The following is a 22,772-nucleotide window of genomic DNA, read 5'->3' as shown; positions in this document are numbered from 1 at the left end:
AATGAAACTTCATTTCACTTGACAATGATGAGAAAATAAAAATTTTCATATAATGAAATACAAAAGAAATAGTGAGTGATGTCATCAGTTCCTCATTTGCATACCGACCGAGATGTGCATATAACTATTTTGTGAAATGAAGTGAAACTTTAAAATGCCATAACTTTCTTATTTTACATCCGATTTTGATGAAATTTTCAGTGTTATGCTTGTTGAATTTTTCTCTTTTTATTCAAATCAAGTTCTTGTTGGGGTGGACTTGTCCTTTAAGTAATGTTCACCTCTGCTCCAGCCTTTAGTAGATGAGTGGCACAATATGAATGGTTGGTCCAACATGCATCATGGAGAGGGGTGTATCCCATACTAGTCTTCTTGTTCACACTGGCTCCTTCTTTTATCAGACTATGAAGTACCATCAGCTGACCCTGACTTGCTGCAAAGTGCATCTGAGATCTCTCCTTTGCCATTTGACGATCTGAAGTTGAACAAAATCAGTATAGAGCATATATCATAAAAGCCAAGTGTAAATAAAGTTAAGAAGTAGTGGAAATAGCAGTAGTACCTTGAATACGTAGGACAGACGATTGTGATCCTCTCTCCAAGACAACTTCTCTAACTATATGATTGCTTCACGGTCCATGATTAATTTATTATGTGAGCACAAGATGTACATATTATTAATGTATGCTCCAATGAACACACATTTGAATAGCAAGGGTATTTAAGATAGTCAGACTGCAAGGCTTTTTTTTTAAAGAAAGCAGTCTGCCCAAAGAAAAACATCACTACTAAAGCATAGATAAAAGCACTTACCTCTGACTATATACTGTACACTAGTTAAAAAAAAGGCATTCAATTTTATCAGACTATTATCAACATGCAACATGCACCTGGCCTTTCAATATTTTTTGCTACATTACACAAATAGAGTATACCTTGCATGGCCAAACAAAAACAAATGCATTCAACATTCTTCACAGGTGAATGGACTTACATGTATCAAAGAATTTCAAATAGTTGTCTCATTTATACTTTGATAAAGAAGTGAGTCTTTGGCGAAGTCTAACCAAGGAGATTTAAAACGTGGAGAACTATCCCAGAGGGGCCACTTCAATTGACGAGCGGATACCATGCGCGACCACAGGGTCTTGAAAAGCACCCTAAATACGTATTTTCCATATTCTGAAAATGCACCCCTTAACAAGTATTGGCGTGTGAAACCCTACCCTTAGCAAGTATTTTATACAAATACTAAATTGGCAAGTATTCCCAGAATTGAGCCCCTAAACAAGCACAGCGATGTATTTTACATATTCTTAAAAATGCATCCCTTAACAAGTATTCAAAACAAAACGATACTCTTGGGAAGTATTCCCTGAAATGAACCCCTAAACAGGTACAGCGATATTTCATTATGTCATGGGTTCGTCGGTCATCAGTTTTACCTTTACACACCATTATTTTGGTTTAGTACGACCTTACCTTCCACACCTCGCGCAAATCAGACTCTAAACACGTAGTGTTGGGGGCAAAAAGGACATCCTTTTGTTTTATCATCCCCGCATATTTGACCCTAAACACGTAGCTTTCTGAGCGAAATAGATACCCTTTTTCTAAATTTTTGTGTTTTTGACACCCTTATACCTTGAAAAAGACATCCTTTTTACTTTTGGTCGTGCATGGAATCCACTTGTCAATGTAAGTGGCCCCCCGGAGGAACTATCCAACACTTTCCCTTTAGAGCCACTTTGATGCCGCAATGATAAAATAGTTAGACATGTGTTTCATTGCATATTTCTTGCAGATTGTAGACAAACGATTCCTGCCTAAGTATAAACTTACAGGAAAATATAAGGAGACACATTGCTCATTTTTATAGGTGACAGCAGAAATGAATGTTGCAATATTTCTTAAAATGTGATTTGAAATTACTTGACTGGCTGCATTTGGCCATGGTTCTGACACATAACATCATAAATTGACACATTCCAACAAACTGATCATAATATTTTTATAGTGTGGAAGTGTGTGGGATTTTGTAAAATGTTAATTTCAAAGATGTCAAATTATTTGCTTTTATCACATTTAAAATCTGTTATAATTCAATATTTCACCCAATACCAGGACATAATCCGCCTTTGATATATATTTTGTGATGCGTTCAAAATCTATGTATGTTCTAAAATAAAAATGGAAATATCCCAGTTATCCTTTTTTCACCATTAATATTTTTCAGTTTTCCCATGAAATTGGCGGCATCACAAGACATCACCAAAGGCTACATTGCACCTGTGTAGTTCTTTTGTACTTCTTTAGAAATCGGAAGCTATTTACATATTGTTGTCACTCCATTCTTGTTACCTCCATGGTCTAACACATATTCACAGTGCTACATTTTGAGAAGACACACTACTATTGAAAATTGAGACTACCTTATCACATTTTGACAAACCAGGGGATTATGTCTAATTACAAAGCCAGATAATATTGGAATCATTATGAATCTGGTATGTCTGGCACTCCTTTCATATTTGGGTATGAAAGAGGTAAGTTGAATGAAAACATTCATTTTGAATTATACAGTATTACAATGTCACAATGCACCTCACAATATTATTTGGTGACATAGGTCCATATTCTGAAGTCGGGTTTAACTTAAACTCAGGTTTAAAGTTGTGGTTTAAGTAAGGAAGGCCAAAAGTATCAACATTTCATTAATTTGTATGTTTCTTATGTTTACTGTGCTATTTCCTGATTCATCGATGGTGAAAACAATCATCTATTTATACTTCCTACACAATAATGAATGATTTGAGAGCTGACTGAGCTGAAAGTATGATATCTCTACTGTTAGTAATTATGTGACAATTGGCTGTCCATACTTAAACCACAACTTTAAACCTGAGTTTAAGTTACACCCGACTTCAGAATACGGGCCATAGTAGCAAAATATAAACTGAGTACCTGCCATTCTTGGGTCGACCACCCTTCATAACCCCCTTTCCTTTCTATTTCTTTCTGTGAATAATTTGCTTTCTTATGCAAGCACAGAATTATAACTTGGGGATAATTAATTATTCTTGATATGTGTCGGTCAAATGCTTTTCACACTGTACTTTTTGTCCTAAATTGGTGGGGCTAAGGGGGATCTTAGCCCCACCAATTTCCCGGGGTTAAGCTTAGCCCACTTCATTTTCACACTACGTTTTAGCAAAGTGGGCTAGCACGGTAAATAGTACAGTACTATCTGGCCCTGCAAAAAAGCAGGGTTAGCCAGCTTATTGTGGTGCTAGCACCACAATTGCGGTGCTAAGAGATGCAGTGTGAAAACGAAACAGGGCTAAGGAAAGTGGGGCTAAGCATTAACCAATCAAAGAAGTCGAATTGCACGTTAATCACGCTCTGTATGGTAAAATCATCAGTATTCATGAGCTGAGGGATAGTCCGGGGTTAAGGCATTAACCACGGTTGAGCAGATAGTATGGGGTTAAGAAAGACAGTGTGAATCGAAAAAAGATAGTATGGGGTTAAGGATAGTCCGGGGTTAAGGATAGTATGGGGTTAAGGAAATGCAATGTGAAAAGCATATTAGACCTATAGCCTTGCACTAATATTCAGCAAAGGTGTCAAGTTATTCAGAACAACCTCATTGGAAAAAGTGCAAGACAAGATTCTTGAACTTGTAGAATTTATACTCACCACTTAATTTATCATCTAAACCACCATATGACACAGTGAACATAGCCATGTTTTTCTGAGAATCTGTAAAATGAAGATAGAAGGATTACGGAAAGATTATGAAAGTTGCATACAACAAAAGCATTAATTCTACTATTAATCATATAACATAACTTGAGACAAGATAAAAAATCAGTCTCTGAAATAAAAAATATTAAGTTTATTAAACAGAAGGCCTATTTGTTAAAAACTACATGCAATATTAACCTTAAAAGACCGGGGGAGGGGGGGAGCAGATTCTGCCCCCCCTCTACATGAGAGCGGTCCAAATAATCTGGCTCTTTTAGGGTTAAACTGAAATTAATCAACATCTTGAAACACTCTACGTCAATATACATATAATGAATGTTTATAAGTGCAATGGACAGAATACTTCATGAGGTGAAAGATGAAAAGATCCATTCAACGAGGCGTTGCCGAGTTGAATGGATCAATCATTTCATCTTTCACTGAATAAAGTATTCTGTCCATTGCACGAATGAAGGAACATTCATTATTTGGTTTATATGACACTTAAAACTAGATTAGTTTTCATAGGTTTATCAGTTTCTATGCAAAATATGATCATGCAGTGCGAGCTCGGTCTGTTGATTGTCATATATAATAACCGCATCGTGTGCAATGGACAAATTTGTCGCGTGCAAGGGACAAATTTGTATGGATCCAACATTGCACGATGAATGGATCCTATATTGCACGGTCGATGACGTCATTGTAAAATTGTCTGAATGATCAATATCAAACAACCAATCAAATGCCAAGGATCTAACCAAGTGGCATATAATACTTTATATCTATTTTCTCCAAGCCAGATACTGGTAATACATGTATGTACACCTAAATTGCCTCCCCCGATTTCCTTTCAAATCAGCAGGAATAAAACTGTGACCCTTTCTGGCCTTCGATCTCTGTATATTTATTCTTTCCATAAAAGAGCTGGATACATATCCAGGGTCAGCTTTGCTATTGTTTTGAAATTTAACTCATATCAGCTCAGTGAGTACTACAAGTACAAAGTTTACAAACACTTTGATTGAGACCCCATTCTTATTCCGGTCCTAAAACTAGTTTAGTGGAAACTAGGACACCGTTCTCACTACCTTCCTGAAACTTATTTAGTGGCAACTATAGCTTAATGTGTAATGAGAACAGTCGAAGCGATCTTCCAAACCGGTTCAGAAAACCACCTCGCGATGTAGTTTTCGAGATCACTTTGCCTTGTTAAAACTGGATTTAGTGTGAGGACACAACCGTTCTTCGAGAAGTGATCTTTGCACATTTTGAGTGCGATACTCCACACGACAGTTGTAGAATGGCTACGCTGCGGTTTTGAATTCTGTGCGAAACATGTCACCCCACTGAGAGTGTTTCCATAGCAACATGATCGCTTTACTTGAAGTGATTTTGAAAACAACTTTCCTGTGATCAAATGGGAATGCTAGCAAAGCAATTTTCCAAACTGGTTTCGGTTTCCAGTAAACTAGTTTTAGAAAGAGTAATGAGAACGCTATCTAGTTTAACGTGTGATGAGAATGGTGAAAGCAGTCTTGAAAGCGATCTTCCAAACTGGTTCAGAAAACCACCTCGCGATAGAGTTTTCACGATCTCTTTGCCTCATTAAACTGGTTTTAGCGTGAGTGAGGACACAACCATTCTTCGGGAAGCAATCTTCGCAACACGGTGTGCGGAGAATACCTACGCCGTGGTTCCAAATTTTGCGCAAAACCGAGAGCATACCCATAGCAACAAGATCGCTTTCCATGAAGTTTTAAAAACCACTTTGGCATTTTCGGGTGATCAAATGGGAAAGCTAGCAAAGCAATCTTTCAATCTGGTTTCCAGTAAAATAGTTTTTAGGGTTGTAATGAGAACGATGTCTTAGACTTAAAGTTACCATAAAATCCAAGTCCATCTAAACAAAAAGTCAATTTGAATTTAGAGGACTTAAAAAGGGCTTCAATTCAATTCAATTCAATTTATTAATAATTCATAAAATGCAAAGCAGTTATATACAATAAAATGTGTATGGGAATCACAACAAAAGCCTATGGCTTGATAATAAATAGTGATCCACTTCCAAAGTATACATTATGACATGGTAAATCAAAAACCTAAAGGAACAATCAAATCTACAATATGTCACTTACAACCAGACTAACAACAGACACAAAAAACACACACACATACATAAAAAGAAATGTTTGTGTAGGTTTTGTAGAATCATTATGCAGATAAAATAACTTTTCTATATTAAGAAATAAAGCATATTGTGAATGTATATTTTTTATTTTAGATGTATTAGCATTCCATAACTTAAGATAACTTAACATAGGATGATGGAGTTACGCTGATTGAGATATATACGACAATGTGGCAAGACAGCGTTACGTGTATTAGATGAGTGCTTGAATTTAATGTTAGAAAGTAAATCATCTAAAATAGGAGGTAGTAAACTGTTAAAATATGAAAACATAAAAATTGCCAATTTCAAGTTTATCAAATAAGAGAGCTTTAATGTGTTAAATTTTTTAACGGACAAGTCCACCCCAACAAAAACTTGATTGGAATAAAAAGAGAAAAATTCAACAAGCATAACAATGAAAATTTCATCAAAATCGGATGTGAAATACGAAAGTTATGACATTTTAAAGTTTCGCTTCATTTCACAAAACAGTTATATAGGCCTAGGCCTACACATCTCGGTCGGTATGCAAATGAGGGAACTGATGACATCACTCTTTTTTTTGCAAAGCAAATACCCGATTAATGTTTTTTGAAGTAGTACAATGTACCTGACCAAACTACTCCACAATAATTTAAATATGGCAAGATGAAGGCATTGTATAACATGAATAAGGTTTTTAAATGTACATGTATAAAATGAAAAATTTTGTGCATAATACCTATGTACATACTTATTTTCCCATGAGTATTAAATATTGCTCTGTCCAATTTAGTCTTTCGTCGATTATAACACCTTAAAAGTTTATGCTGGGAAAATTTTCAATTTCATCTAATATATTATCTATATATCATCTCACATACATTCGTAATTCCGAAGCTTCGTAATTCCGAAGGTTCGTCAATCCGAAAATGTAATAAGGTTCGTAATTCCGAAGGTTTGTCAATCAGAAAACGAAATAAGGTTCGTAATTCCGAAAAAGAAATATGGTTCGTAATTCCGAAGGTTCGTTAATCCGAAAACGAAATGAGGTTCATAATTCCGAAGGTTCGTCAATCCGAAAATGAAATGAGGTTCGTTAATCCTAAAATTAAATAAAGTTCGTATTTCCAAAAATGAAAATAATTCATTTTGGTAACAAAAACAGTGTTGTCATTACAAGATTACACGATATTATGCAATGATAGTAATAACAATCGATGATACATGCGTGTGTTGTGGCAAAAAGCATTTTTTTTCATTAAAAATAGGCGCCCTGATCAAGCATACCTAATTTCGATTTTATCTGAGCAATTGCTGCCTAAGCAAAATGGTTTAAGTTTGTTGGTCGCGTGCGAGTAACCTCTAGATAATAGGATTTGTATTGGAGGGGATGTCATTTTTAATAACAGCTTCTGCTGGTAATAAAAATAAAAATCATACTAATAATGATCCTTGTGAGATGTTGAAAGCGCGAATCGCAAGCTCAAACTAGTAGACATTTCATGTAACAAGACGTGAACTTAAACATTCTGAGCATTTTTTGTAATCGTGAGAAAGATGTGTATCTTTCTAAAGAATTAAGGCGAGGGCGAGCTGTAATTTGTTTATATACTTGCACAAAACTTTTTACCTGAGAAAACTCAGGTTGTTTTAACCGGAGTTTTTGCCCTGTGCTGGCAGAAATCAGACTAACCTTAGTTTTCAGTTTTTACCAGTTTTCCCAGGTAAAAAAGTTTTATGCAACAGGCTTCAGAAAGTGACCTTTTAAGGACTGCATTTAGTGACTCATTAATAGAATGTATATCTCACAAACTAAATAATGAGAGCGCGAACCGCAAGCTTAAAATTTGTGATATTCCAACCTTACAACTGGACATTTTATACTTTTTTTGTAACCAGGAATATCATGAGTTCCTCAATAAACAATACTTGATGCGAGCGAGAAACGTGAGCCAAATTTTTCAGATTTTCCAACCTGAAAACTGGACATTCTAAGCATTCTTGTAAAAAAAAATAATAATAGCTGGGAGAACAGTTTTCAGAACTGAAGTGGCTTCCCTGGGTAAATAATATCTATATCATTATTATCATTCTAGGCCTACATGAAATTTCCAAAAGTTTGAGCACGTGATTCGCTCGCAACATCTCACAAGGATGCCCTTTTAACAGTAATTGACCAAAAAGGCGAATTTTACATCTTCAAATTTGATTTTTTTTCCCCACAAACCGCTTGCTCGCTATGCTCGCAGAAATGAAACGTAAATATATAACTTATCAATCAGTGATCACTTAAAAAATTTTGCTCAATTTAATTGCTACAAAACACACAACCTCTTTACACAGATGATAATCTCATGGTGAAAATATCCGTTTGCACCAAATTGCCCCCATTGGCCCCTTTTTTGCTTTGCCCCCCCCAAAGGAAAATACGTTCCGTCGCCACTGGTTGGAACAAGCATTGTCTTCATGGCTAACTGCAAAAAGTTCTTAAAATGTCCCCTTTAGATCAGGTCAGAGCTTATATATTTAAAATTTCTGTTCGCGCTTCTTGCTCGCAGTTATTATCTAAATTTAGTTACATAGGCATCTCGTTTTGAAGATCACAAACATATTGCCCATCATATTAAAAAAAATATAGCTCGTGCTCGCATTATTTAAAAAGGGTTTATAATGTTATTACATATTTACTTTACTTTATAAGTATAAAGCTAATTATTGACTATTAGGACTACCCTTTCAAAGAAACAAACAAAAATCAACTTTAAGCTGCCGATCGAGGAAAATATGGCTGAAAAAAATTTGCCCCCCCCCCCTATTTGACGAAAGTTGGATCCGCCGGGAGGGAGGCAGGGGGCACTTGCACCCCAAAAATGAAATAAAAAACAGGGAAATTAATATTTTCCAAAATGAGAAAGTTCCTTTTTTCAAAAATAAATATGCCGTTTTTCATGTTTTTTTCGAAATAAAATACTCTTTTTAAAGTATACAAGTTAAGTTTTCAGGCTGGAATATTGCAAATTTTCAGCTTGCGCTTCGCACTCTCATTCGATTGGTGAAATATGCATCCTAAAGAGGTCACTAAATGCTTTCTTTAACAGGTTCCTTTTCTGGTCAGTATGTTTAATCTCGCGTTTTGCGCTCGTGTTAATTCTTTAGTTAGATGCACATCTTTTTAATAACAGCAGAAATCTGCTCGGGGTTTTAAAAACTTATTTTCATTTTTTATTGAAATACCCAAAATATTTAGCTTGTGATTCACGCTCGCAAAACCTCGGAATAATGCCATTTTAAGAATAATTGACCCAAAAAAAACGTTTTACAACTTCACCTTTGAATTTGTTTTACCAAGCCGCTCGCTCATTATTCTCTCTCCCGAAAAATAAAGCCTAAATATACATCTTGCCATAATAAGAAGTCACTTCAAAAAAGTTTTCTCTACTTAATCACTATCAAACACACAATGACTTCAAGCAGATGATAATCTTAAGGTGAAAATATCACCAAAGTGCCCATTTTGAAGTATGAGTTTCATTTTTTGGCTTTACCCCCCAAACGAAAATTTGTTCGGCCGCCCTTGCATTCCCATCCTCATAACAATTGAACGGCAACAGTGTCCCCCGCCCCCCCCCCCTTGCCTCTGCTTTCCCGGTTTTCATTTTTCAGATTAACAAACCTTATTTTTTCGGATGAACGAAACTTATTTCGTTTTCGGATTAACGAACTTTCGGAACAATGAACCTTATTTCGTTTTCGGATTAACGTACCTTCGGAACAACGAACCTTATTTCGTTTTCGGATTAACGAACCTTCGGAACAACGAACCTTATTTCGTTTTCGGATTAACGAACCTTCGGAACCACGAACCTTATTTCGTTTTCGGATTATCGAACCTTCGGAACAACGAACCTTATTTCGTTTTCGGATTATCAAACCTTCGGAATAACGAACCGTCGGAATAATGCCACAAATGTTCGGATTAACGAACCCTTTTTCATTTTCGGATTAACGATTATCGAGGTATAGGCAATTTACGTGTTTCGGAATAAAGAACCTTCGGAATTACGAAGTGTAACCATATCATCTAGATATATATTATCTAGAATTCTAGATATTATCTATTTTAACTGTGAAGTTGGAGACAGAATGTTTTTTGAATGAACGGAATATTATGTACTTGGTCTTATTTATATTTAATCATCAATTTTATTTACAAAACTTTTTCACCCCCAATGAATTCAATACATTTACTGCTAGACAAAATCTTGAAAACTCATTTTCGAATATTCATGTAAATTGCAGAAGCATTAAGAAAAATATTCTGCACCTTGAAACCTTTTTAAATATGATCGATTATAAACTTTGTGCAATAGCAACAACAGAAACTTGGATGAAAATTAATGACCCAGTGTATAATATCAATGGCTACGAATTTATTGGTAACTGTCGTAATACCCGTTCTGGAGGCGGGGTAGGCATTTATATACGAGATAATTTTATTCTCATAGATTCAATCTTGATATAAATACTGCTGAATTTATTTACATAAAATGTGCAAAAAGAAATATCGTTTACAGTGGCGTAGACAGGTCCTTAGACCTGGGGGGGGGGATGATATATATATATATATATATATATATATATATATAGGGCATCCAGTAATAAACAAACTTCCTTGCACATGTTTCATGGCAGTAATCTTTTGCTTGATTAATGACAATGAGTAAAGATGATCATAAGAGAAATGTCATTTGTCGGATGTCTAGTTATCATCTTGGTCATGACAGTCCTGCTAAACATGATCTAGAATAACTAGTATTCCTTATTTTACTAGTATAGTAGTATACTCTTTTAAAAGTAGCGATATTGTTAATGATCAAACGAATGAATCAACAACTAAAGGAATAAACAAATAAACAGCCAAATAACTAAAAAAATATCAATTACAATTATAGTAATAGGGGTAAAATAAAAAAAGCTCAACATTATATTTCTTATCCACGTGCAGATATGCGGACACTAAAATGATAAGCACACTCTGTTTAAAATTACCATGATTACAAAGCCTTGATTGAATTAAGTATGGAAATGAAAAAAACCTCACCGGGTTGTCGGAAGTAAACTGTATAGATAATTTTTATCGCGTAAATGCGCGAGATGATTATGTTTTTTGTCAAAGGTCCGACAATGAACACGCTGAGGGTCGAGTTAGGCTTGTTCTGTGATCTTAGACCATAAATTAATCTTATCCATGGATTGATTCAATCTGCCTTCGTGAATTAAGGCATGTCTATATATTGGATGATTCTACCTTCTTTGAAAACCGCAAAGTACTTGGAAAAAATTAGTGAAATAGTTCACTCTTTAAGGAGTGAATATATGAAAGAGTGAATATTGAGTGAAAAAAACCTCGGATATCACTGAGGCCATCCAAAATTTGCACTTTCATTCCAAAATCATTCATTTACTAATTCGCTCCTTAGAGACTGAAAATTTTCACCTTTCCTTTGCAAAGTAGGGGTTGAGGACATGGCCAGCAGGGAAAAGGGTCAGTGTATGTGTATAGGTAATTTCTTATTAATTCGTTTGAACAGTGTTAATGTGTTATGAAAGCAATTGCTCTGAAAGGGAGTGATTAAGCGACACTTTCTTAAATCTGTAATGAAATATTTTGAACTTATCTCCTTTGCAAATACATAATTATTATAAGGAAATGTACTTGGTGAAACTCTGAGTAACGATCCTTAAATGTATATGACGACGCAAGACAGTTGTTATTACTTAAAACTTGCAAGTTGTAAATGCATATAAGATGATTGACTCTGAATAAAAGTCCAATTTTGATCATGTTTGTCATTGCTGTACGTTATGATTATTACTGCTATTATTGATTGATTTTAACTAGCATTCATTGCTTTATTACTGTATAGTTTTGCTTCTTCCCCCACAGAAACCTGGGGGGGATGATTGTACACACCATCCCCCCCACCTAAAATTCTGGGGGGATGCATCCCCCCATCCCCCCGCTATCTATGCCCCTGATCGTTTATATAAAAAATACATGAAATCTCCAACTACTAAAAATCATCATTCTTGTAAAATATATAGAAATGAATGTAATAATAAAATCAAAAGAATTCAAAATGAGTATTATCACAACAAATTTTTACAAGTTCAATTTGATATGAAAGAAACATGGAAATTAATTAACAAATCCATGGGTAATTTTTCTAAAAACACCTTCATTGATGAACTGATTGTAGGTGATCGATCATTTAAAGAAAATAATGAAATCACTAATGAATTCAACAAATATTTTATCAATATTGGACCTTCTTTACAGCAAAATATTACTTCTGATTTCACATGTAATTTTGTGCAATATTTAGAAAGAAATGATCAATCTGCCTTTTTTATGCCCATTACTCCAAAAGAAATACCGGTAATCAATATTGTTTGTAACCTTAAAAATCGATCAAGTACTGGCTTTGATGATATTGATATTTCTATCGTTAAAAGAGTAATTCATATTATTTGTTTTCTGTTAAGCGATATTTTCAATTGTTCGATGTTGACAGGAATTTTTCCTGATAACTTAAAAATTGCCAAAGTTATACCCTTATTTAAAGGCGGTTCTCATGCAAGTTCTAATAATTATCGACCAATTTCTGTGTTACCTGTATTTTCCAAAATATTTAAAAAGTGTATTTATAATTGATTGTTTAACTTCCTTGTTCAATACAATATTTTATCTAATAGTCAATACAGTTTTCGTCCTGGGTACTCCACATCTTCTGCTTTTGTTGATTTTGTTTGTGAAGTTTTTAATTCACTAGATAACAAGAAAATACTTATTGGATTATTTCTTGATTTAAGCAAAGCTTTTGATACTTTAGATCATTCAATTCTTTTATATAAATTAAATAATTATGGTGTACGAGGTGTTCTTTTACATCTTTTTAAAAGCTATTTGTCAAATCGTATGCAATATGTCTTAGTTAACAATCGCAAGTCTGATTTACAGGTCATTGGATGTGGAGCACCCCAGGGATCCATACTTGACCCGCTTTTGTTTTTAATTTATATGAATGATATTTGTAATTCATCTCGCATTCTTCAATATATACTATTTGCAGATGACACCAGTGTGTTCTTGAGTGATTATAATATCGCAAATCTAATTCTCAATTTTAATAACGAAATCAATAAAATAAATTCATGGCTGATCTCCACTAGATTGATTTTAAACACTAATAAAACTCATTACATGATTTTTTCTAACAAGAAAATTGATTATAATGATATAGTTGTTTTTATGAATGATAACATTATTAATAGATGTACTTCTTTAAAATTTCTGGGTGTGACTATTGATAGTAGTTTATCATTTAATGAACATATTGATGTCATCTGCATGAAAATTTAGAAAAGTATAGGTATCCTTAACAAGTTAAAGTTTTTTCCAAAAAAGATTCTCAAAATGATTTATAATTCCATTATTTCACCATATTTCGATATTGTAATATCGCCTGGAGTTCTTGTACTTCATACTCGATGCAACGTTTATACCGGCTACAAAAAAGAGCAGTGAGAATCATAACACATGCCAATTTTCTTGCCCATACCAAGCCGCTGTTTAGTCACTTAAATTTGTTGAATGTTTATGATTTCTCTGATTATGAAATTGCAATTTTTATGTTTCAAAAGCTATATTCCAAACAATATCTCAGAAATATTTTGTTACAATGCTGATGTTAATTCTTATCATACGCGAGGATCTGCAGACTTCCATATACCCAAAATACGCACCTCTTTAGCAAAGAATTGTATATTTTACAAAGGACCCGTTAGCTGAAACAAATTACCATTTTCTGTAAAATCTAGCCCATCATTAAATGTTTTTAAAAGGAGATATAAAACCCAAATTCTCAATAAATATTCAAAATAATGTATGATCAGTTTTTTTTTTTTAATTATCGTTGATATATTATTTATATATATTTTCATTGTGTTTGTGTTTTCCCCTTTTATGTCCAATGTTTATATCTGGTATTCAGTATTTATTACATCTTGCATTTTACAATATCATATATATATTCAGTTTCCAGATTTTGTTAAGGTTGCAGCGCTAATAAGGCTATCCCTTTCTAGTTGCTTCTTCATTCATTTATAAATCATGCACACTCTTTTCTTTTCAACTGTTTCTCAGATTTTATCATTGTAATATCTGAAATTTTCTCATGTAATTTATGTAAACTTTGTATGTGCCTTGTATTTGTTTTTTATGATGAATGGAATAAATGCTATCAATATCATTAAAAAAAATCATTTGCTTTAAGCCCATTTTGCAACGGACAAAAGTTCACTATTAGCTAATAAGGCGGTGCTGCACCATCCCGAGTTTGCTCAATCTCGAGATTTTAGCCCGATCAGCCCTCTTCGCGATTAATCTTGAGATTCAAGAAACCCCGTCTCCACCATCGCAAGAAGAGCGATTCTTGCTCGAGCGAGGCAACAAGCCCGATATTCTGAGCATGCGCACTTTCGATCTTGGAGTTTCAACGGCCCGCGCTTTTGAATAACTTCCCGCAAGTACAAGAACTCTTTCGTCACTAGCACTTTCGCTGAATTCGACCGTTGTTATGCAACAATCCTCTCAGTTCAGCCGCGCTATAATTATAAGCGAGTGAAGAATTCTTCGTTTAATATGATGGCGGAGGAGGCAACGACAGAGGGGGAGAGAGAGAGGAGGAAAGAAATGCTATTTGCTCACATTTTGCGAAGGAATAAGACGACACTGCTGTCAGTATTGTTATTGACTATGACCATCGTCGATAATGAGCGCCTCCCCCATCGGTCTGGTCTCTACCAAAATCCATTCACTGGGGGGCTTGGGGGGGGGGCACCATCGTTGCTGATTGGGGAATTGATGAACGCTATTCGCGATACAGTTGACTTTCGCATACGTTCGGTACATAAGTGTTTATGTTTTGACCAAGGCGGAAATGGAACGCGAATTGCATTATGGACTGAAGGTTATGAATAAATTAACCCAAGTCCAATCCCGAGTGCGTCTGCACCTACGAATTAGCGCGATAATTCGTAAATAGCGCGCTATTTTGCAAATAAACCCGAGTTGACTTGGGATTGCAATCTCGAGATTAATCCTACAAACTAGCGCGATAATTGCGTCTGCATTACAAACAATCTCAAGATTTTTCAGATCGGGATAATTTGCCAGATCAGAAATAGCGCGCTAATTTGAAAACTCGGGATGGTGCAGACGGCCCTATTCAATCAATTTCACTTCATTTTTATTTGACAATATAATATTAGTATCATCTGCATACAGTACAAATTTTAATATTTGAGAGGAATAGATAATATCATTTTAAACATACATTAAAAACAACCTAGTATACTTCCTTGCAGGATGTTTGCGATCAGAAAGGTAGTTTTGAAACCAGTTATATGCAACATCTCTGACGCCATAATGCCTAAGCTTGTATAGTAGTATATACTGTGGTTGAGTGAGTCAAAGGCTTTGCTGAGGTCAACAAAGATAGCCATGGGAATTTCTTTTGTGTCTTGAGAATGTATGATATGTTGTATAGTGTACACTGTAAATGCCTTTTCTGTAGAGTAGGACATGAAACCAAATTGTTCATGTATTAGAATGTTATTGTGCATTAAGTGGTTGTAAAGTCTTTTATAAATGACATGCTTAAGGATCTTGGAGAATGTACAGTAGGCAATAGGGATTTTGGGCGGTAATTATCAACGAGGTACTTGTTGTCCTTTTTTATATACAGGGATAAATTTTGCTGTTTTAATATCATCGAATACAGTACCTGTTGAAATTGAAAGATTGAAAATGACAATTAAAGGATAAGCTATACCATGAATTATTTTCTTTGAAAGTTTAGCATTTATATCATCATGAGCACATTCTTCATATCATGAAAAGTTGAAAAATTATCAGACAAAAACTTAAAATACAAATTCTTTTAGATTTTATCAAATGAAACTCAAATAATTTAAACAATCTCTCGACCAGAGAAGTAATGTAAACCATGGGTTTATTCTACCTTAAAGTGTAAACAATGTATTCTTGATATCATGAAAAGTTGAAAAATTATCAGACGAAAACTTCAAATACAAATTCTTTTAGATTTTATCAAATGAAACTCAAATATTTTAAGCAATCTCTCTACCAGAGAAGTAATGTAAACCATGGGTTTATTCTACCTTAAAGTGTGGAATCAGCATTTAATACTTTATTTAATCAATATATTTGTTGGTGTTATCAGATCAACAAAGAAATAGATATTTCAAATGTCATGATAAAATACATAGGAAATAGTGCATGTTTGACATTGGCTCTCTCATTTGCATACTGTACCACCCATGTTGAGCATACATGTATACAGTGTACATTTACAAATGTTTGAAAAAGTTAAAAGTGAACCTTTACTTACTTCACATCTAATTTATTCAATGCTGTGTTTATTTGATTTCCTCTATATTCATTCAAATCAGCTGGTTGCTGAGGTAGCCTTGATATATAACCTTTAAGAATCTTTTATGTCTGAATATCGATGTGTTCAAACTCACTTTACTTGTATACAGTGTTCAATTAATTGACTTACAACTATCCCAACACAGCCCCCTGTCATAAATAAATGAAAAAAAAGAGGTTCTACAATTTGCATTATAATGACTTACACTGACTCATCTATTCCTTCTTTATAGCATCAGGAAATAAATTGCATAACTCTTTAAGGGAAATAACACAAATCCATTGTCAACTTGTGCTCATGGAGTAAAGTGAAACATAATCAATTTTCATGCATAAAACTACATAGATGATTACCAATATTTAGGCCTACCCAAGGCAGCCTTGTGATATTTTACAGTATGATTTTATGATAAAGTGTTATTAATCAAGTTGAATTCATAGCATAATTAACTTGCCAGCCCAAAACCCAAAATAAATCACCCAAAATGAATTTTAGGGAAATGTTTTCCTGGTATTGCTCCACATTTTTTAAATCTGCTATGCAAAACTTTTCTTTGTTTAGTTTTCTTTATATCTGGGACTGTACAGAACATAGTTGGAATCTTTTCTCCAACAACTAGAAATGCTTAACAAATTTGAAAAGGAAAATGAATCAAATTATTCTTGAATTCTAAGATTTTTATAGAGCTTGAAAACATAAATTCTAGACGTTAGAATGACAAACAACTTGTTAAAGGTAAATGCTAGTTTTGGTAGCGATATCAAAATGAGTTCGTACAGAATCCAATGAAATGACCACCAAAGTGTCTGTTTGTATAAATAAAACGCATGTGCCAAAGGATTCTGGAAGAAATTGTGTAATTGCTGAGAAATAAGCACAGGATTATGGTAGAGCGTCGGGCCTGACGCTCTAAGCAATAATTATACATTGTCCCACGTGCGCTTATCTGTGTTGGGGATCTTCGGTGTGAACATTTTTCAGCGTAGATTTCAAGATTTCACAAAGTTCAGTTAATGTAACTGTACCAGATCTAGATCCTTGATGAGATACTGACAATTAAGCCTTTTTTTACAGACTTTCTCATGAAATCAGTGTTTACTGCAACTACTGGAATTTCTCTTTAAAATGAATCAACCATGACCCACACAAGATCAGTTGAATATTGAAGAAATTACCTCAAATACTGTACACAATGAAAGAAATTCAGTGAGATCTTCAAAGAATGAAAAAACAGGAACTTAAGTTTGGGGCCACTCAAGAATAAAACCCCATTCTCATACTTTCTTAAACGACTTTCATGGAAATCAGTTGAATGGAAACTATTTATAGGAACACTCAGAGCAGTATTGGAAGCAATGGTCTTATAAACTACACGTGTAGTTTGGAAATCTACCTTCCGTAAAGGCCATTTACATTGGTTTTGAATCATTGCAATAATTCAATCATGTTTTGTGCCGTTTTTCTGAATGAGAACAGAAAACCGCACAAAACATCGCAAGTCATCTTGCAATTTTTCTCTCATCGCGAGTGATTCACTCACGATGATTAAATATTGAACATAAACAACAGGCTCTTCGCGATGAAATTATGCAAACGCGCATGATTCTTATTCTTTATTTTAGACAATTTGATAATTAGACCAAATCGGTATTAGCCTTATGGGTAAAATACTATTAGACAAAATGACTATAATTGACTACTTCACTATAACAAATAAATAAATAAATTTAAAAAAAACTGACACACCCTTATGGCAAAACTAGGGGGCGGCGGTTTTAGACAAAAGGGTGCTATCCCCATAACGCGATGCAACGCACCAGCACCCACCCATTCGATACAAGCCCTCAGTGTGAAGACCAAAATAACTATTTTGGTTATTTTGTGACTTTATTGTTGTTGGTTTGGGTTGGCAGGTCACTTTGTCATAGATCTAGGATCTGCATGCTGGAATTGATTCACTGGACCATGAGAACAAGAGCATGGAATTTAAAAGAATTTTTATTTACATGTACAAGAAATTTAGTGGTCATTGATAACAATAATGATACATAGCATTTATGAGGCACTGATTACCTTGTTTCCTATTCCATGGTGCACTCTATATTATCCTAGCATTTCGTCAGATCATTTACCACAAATAGAATCTTTAAATCAAATAGAGAAAAAAGCTATTGTACACCTGAACAGTGGCAGCACCAATATCTTAAAAGTAGGGGGGGGGGCAAGCGGAAGGCAAAAGAAAAATGTTTGGCGGCAAAGGCCCCCCCCAAAAAAAAAAATGTATGCAAAAGGGAAGCTTTATTATATGTCTTACATCAGCTAAATACTATGCAATCAAGTGAGACAATTTTCAAGTTCTGAAGAGCAAAAAATATATATTTCAGAGCAATTTAAAACTTTATTCTTCTTCAGCACTTACTTTTACAAAAGCCAACATAAAGCAATACTCACTAATTCCCCACCCTCCCAAAGCATGCCTTTGAAATTGGCAAAAAGATCCATTATATTTATAAAGCTTATATTTGATAAAACCCAAGTTCAAATAACATATAAATAACCTCTGCTTTTATCATTTACTATATTGGTAAATGATGTTAACTGCATCAAACTTTAACTGAAAAAAAAACTATGAAAACAATTTCAAAATCTTGATAATTTGAATCTTAAACTTTGGTTAAAGATAAATTCCAGTTTTGGTAACGATCTCAAAATGACTTTTGACAGAATCTGATATAATGACCACCCAAGTGTCTGTTTGTATAAATAAAAGATATGTGCCAAAGGATTCTGGAAGAAATTGTGTAATTGCTGAGAAATAAGCAAAATAAGGTCACTTTCCAGCAATATTAATACACTGTCCCACGTGTGCCTATCTGTGTTGGTGATCTTCAGTGTGAACATTTTTCAGCGTAGATTTCAAGATTTCACAAAGTTCACTTTGTGTAACTGTACCAAATCTAGATCGTCGATAATATTCTGACAATTAAGCCTGGTTTTACAGACTTTCTCATGAAATCAGTGTTTAGTGCAACTACTTGCATTTCTCTTTAAGTTCTAAATTAGTTGAAACCAGTTAATTGACCCCAAAGTGTCCTAAAATTACAGTCACCTATTTGTCCATGATAAGCATGTAATTTTTTTGGAATAGGGACATAAAAAGTTCAAAATTTTATGTTATTATTTTGATACATAATACTCAAAGTTCACTGATCTTGTACAACCTCTGACCTTGATCACATGTGATCTGAAACTTTATCGATACTTTTAGTGACACTTGATGAGCCTTATACGATTGCATGAAATAACATATTTTCAAAGAAATTATATCATTCAAAACACTAAACCTTGGTAAGGATTTGATGTTGATGATGCTATCACTGCACTGTCACCATAAGTGCTGCCTACATTATGCTACAGTCTTGCTCTGCTATGCAGGAAAGTAACAATATAATAATGATAAATAATAATAATAATGTTTTATTTACCCAGGGTAGCCACTTCAGTTAGGAAACTGCTCTACCAGCGGGCCCTGCATAACATGTTATTATTACCCTTCTCCAATCTAAATGCTGAGTGCCTAGCAAGAAGGCAGAAGGTCCCATTTTTATAAGTCTTTGGTATGACTCGGCTGAGGATCGAACCCACGACCTCCCGTTCATGAGGCGGACGCTCTACCGCTGAGCCACCATGCCCGGTGGAGAAACAAACACTTTTATCAGACAAATCTACTAACACTTAAACACAAATGGTTCAATTATTTTTTTAAAGAAAATCTTCTTTTTGAATTATGAATTGTTCTCACTTTGTATGTTTTTTCAGACACATTTATTACAGATTATCATTCTGATAACAACTGGTTTAGTTCAGCATCCTAAAAGTATTCACTGATTAGGTCTCTAAAAACTTGAGATAATAGAAATGTTTGATTAAAGACTTGAGTGATTATCAGTATGTGTATAGTCAACACAGAGCATTAATTACCTGGGTTCATTAAACAAACCTTAGTATCAAACAAACAATAGAAAATGACTGGACCTTTCATAGTTTCTTGAACATAAATTTACAGTGAAGGCTACTTGCAATGGGGTGGATTTCTCCACTGGTTATACTATAGCTCTGATGACTGGTCAGGATACATGTATTGAACTCTTCAGCTCATACAGGTTCAAATTTGAGAGGAAGATTAGCACTTCAAAACACAAAATTGATGGTCTACATTGTGTCCTACATGTGTAAAGCTTTGATTCAGTGCAAACCAACTACAGCCATAGTATTTCCATTTTCACTGTTTCAAAGGAATATTGACTGACTTTGAGGAATATATTAATAGCATTTTATTTCACAATATAGTCTCATATTGTCCCCAGTACACATATAAACATAAGATGATTTAAGGATCAAATGAGCCAATGAGGTAGGCTACATACAGAATTATCTCTCAGAACGACTTGAATTAAAGTGCTCATAAACAGTAGGCCCAACCAAGAGATCATGTTACTCCTCTTGAAACAGAGCCAAAAAAGTAATACGATTTTTAAAAAATAATGTCATTTTTCCCAAAATTGTTGTGAAGTTGTTCAAGTTCTTGGTTGTTTTGCCCCAATTCCATCACTTTTTTGCTTTACATGCATGCATGTCTGAATGGAATTAGAGAACCTATTGATTGGAAACAATTTCAATTACTAATCTCTGGCCACTGGAAAGAGGTATTTTCAATATCCTTGGTACCATTACTTGTAAATAATTACAATTTTAGTAGGTGACGATTTCCATGATGAACTGCATTAAGATTGTAACATAATGTTCAAGGAATAATTTTGCTCACTAAATTTGATAAGCATTTTGAAAAAGTTCTGTATGGTAAAATAGAGCACATTCACAGATACCAGGGCCACATGGCATTAGGGTCTACAGCGATTTCGTTCCGAAGGGCCTGCTACAGCCAGAGCTACTCTTTCTTATATCACAGCTGCTATAACTGTTTAAACCTCGTACTAGTGTGAGTGGGCCTGGCTCAACACTCAGGCTTGCCTTTAATAGATGAAGAGTAGAGGGATTACCACTTTTGATTGTGCTTGAAATGAAATATCTTGGATCCTCTATTCTAACTAGGTTTTCGGGACAGGTACAAATTAAAACTGCAGTTCAAAATATGAGGGTTTGATCCAAGGGGGCCACTTCCATTGACGAGTGGATACCATGCATGACCATGGGGTCTCGAAAAGCACCCTAAACACATATTTTCCATATTCTGAAAATGCACCCCTTAACAATTATTGGCATGTGAAACCCTACCCTTAACAAGTATTAAAAACAAAACGATACTCTTGATTCCCTGAAATGAACCCCTAAACAAGTACAGCGATATGTCACTTTACTTTTAAACATCATTTGGTTTGGTACGGCCCCACCTTTCACACGTCGAGCAAATTGGACTCTAAACACGTATGTTGGGGCAAAAAGGACATCCTTTATAAAACATTTTAATTTTGTTTTATCATCCCCGCAAATTTGACCCTAAACACGTAGCTTTCCCAATGAAATAGATACCCTTTCTTCATTTTTGGGGTGTTTTTGACACCCTTATCACGTTACGTACGCAACGTGCCCTATCTCGAAAAAGACATCCTTTTTACGTGTTTTTTTGGTCGTGCATGGTATCCACTCGTCAATGTCAGTGCCCCCCCCCCCCCCCCCGGTGGTTTGATGTAGATCTATAAATGGTTTGTTTAATTTGTACCTCCAATATGGCACTCAGTCTACTTCCAGGGGGGGGGGGGTTCCATTGATGAGTGGATACTATGCGCGACCACAGGGTCTTGAAAAGCACCCTGAACACATATTTTCAATATTCTAAAAATGCAGCCATATATTTTCCATATTCTGAAAATGCACCCCTTAACAAGTATTGGAAACAAATCGATACTCTTTAATAGCTTAACAAGTATTCCCTGAAATGAACCCCTAAACAAGTACAGAGATATTTTATCATTTCACGCGTCCGTCGGTCGCCGGTTTAACGTTTACCTTTAGACTCCATTATTTTGATTTAGTACAGCCCCACCTTCCACACCTCGCGCAAATTGGACTCTAAACACGTAGTGTTGGGGCAAAAAGGACATCCTTTATAAAACATTTTGATTTTGTCTTATCATCCCCGCATATTTGACCCTTCATTTTCCGAGCGAAATAGATACTTTTTTCAATATTTTTGTGTTTTTGACACCCTTATCACATTACGTACGTAATGTGCCCTATCTTGAAAAGACATCCTTTTTTCAGAGATGCCAAGTTCAAAAAAATGTTATGCGTGAGATTTTCATGATTCGGCGTCTCTGCGCGCACGCGGCCAG

At 34.8% G+C, this 22,772-nt stretch overlaps 1 protein-coding gene across 1 annotated transcript in view; it reads right to left on the bottom strand.

The window, feature by feature from the left end:
* LOC121410411 (ankyrin repeat and SOCS box protein 13-like) overlaps positions 1 to 22,772 on the bottom strand; it is a 35,087-nt gene that overhangs the window by 11,316 nt on the left and 999 nt on the right. The window contains exons 2-3 of the mRNA XM_041602485.1: positions 3,700 to 3,762; positions 282 to 475 (exon numbers count right to left, since the gene is read on the bottom strand). Of these exons, the coding sequence (XP_041458419.1) occupies positions 282 to 475; positions 3,700 to 3,748 (243 nt within the window). The 5' untranslated portion in view covers positions 3,749 to 3,762. The remainder of the gene's footprint in view (positions 1 to 281; positions 476 to 3,699; positions 3,763 to 22,772) is intronic.

This window comes from Lytechinus variegatus, chromosome 3 (genome assembly GCF_018143015.1).
Source record: "Lytechinus variegatus isolate NC3 chromosome 3, Lvar_3.0, whole genome shotgun sequence".
Classification (NCBI taxonomy): Eukaryota; Metazoa; Echinodermata; class Echinoidea; order Temnopleuroida; family Toxopneustidae; genus Lytechinus; species Lytechinus variegatus.
Note: the sequence above shows the minus strand (reverse complement) of the source record. Positions and strands in the feature narration are given on the sequence as shown.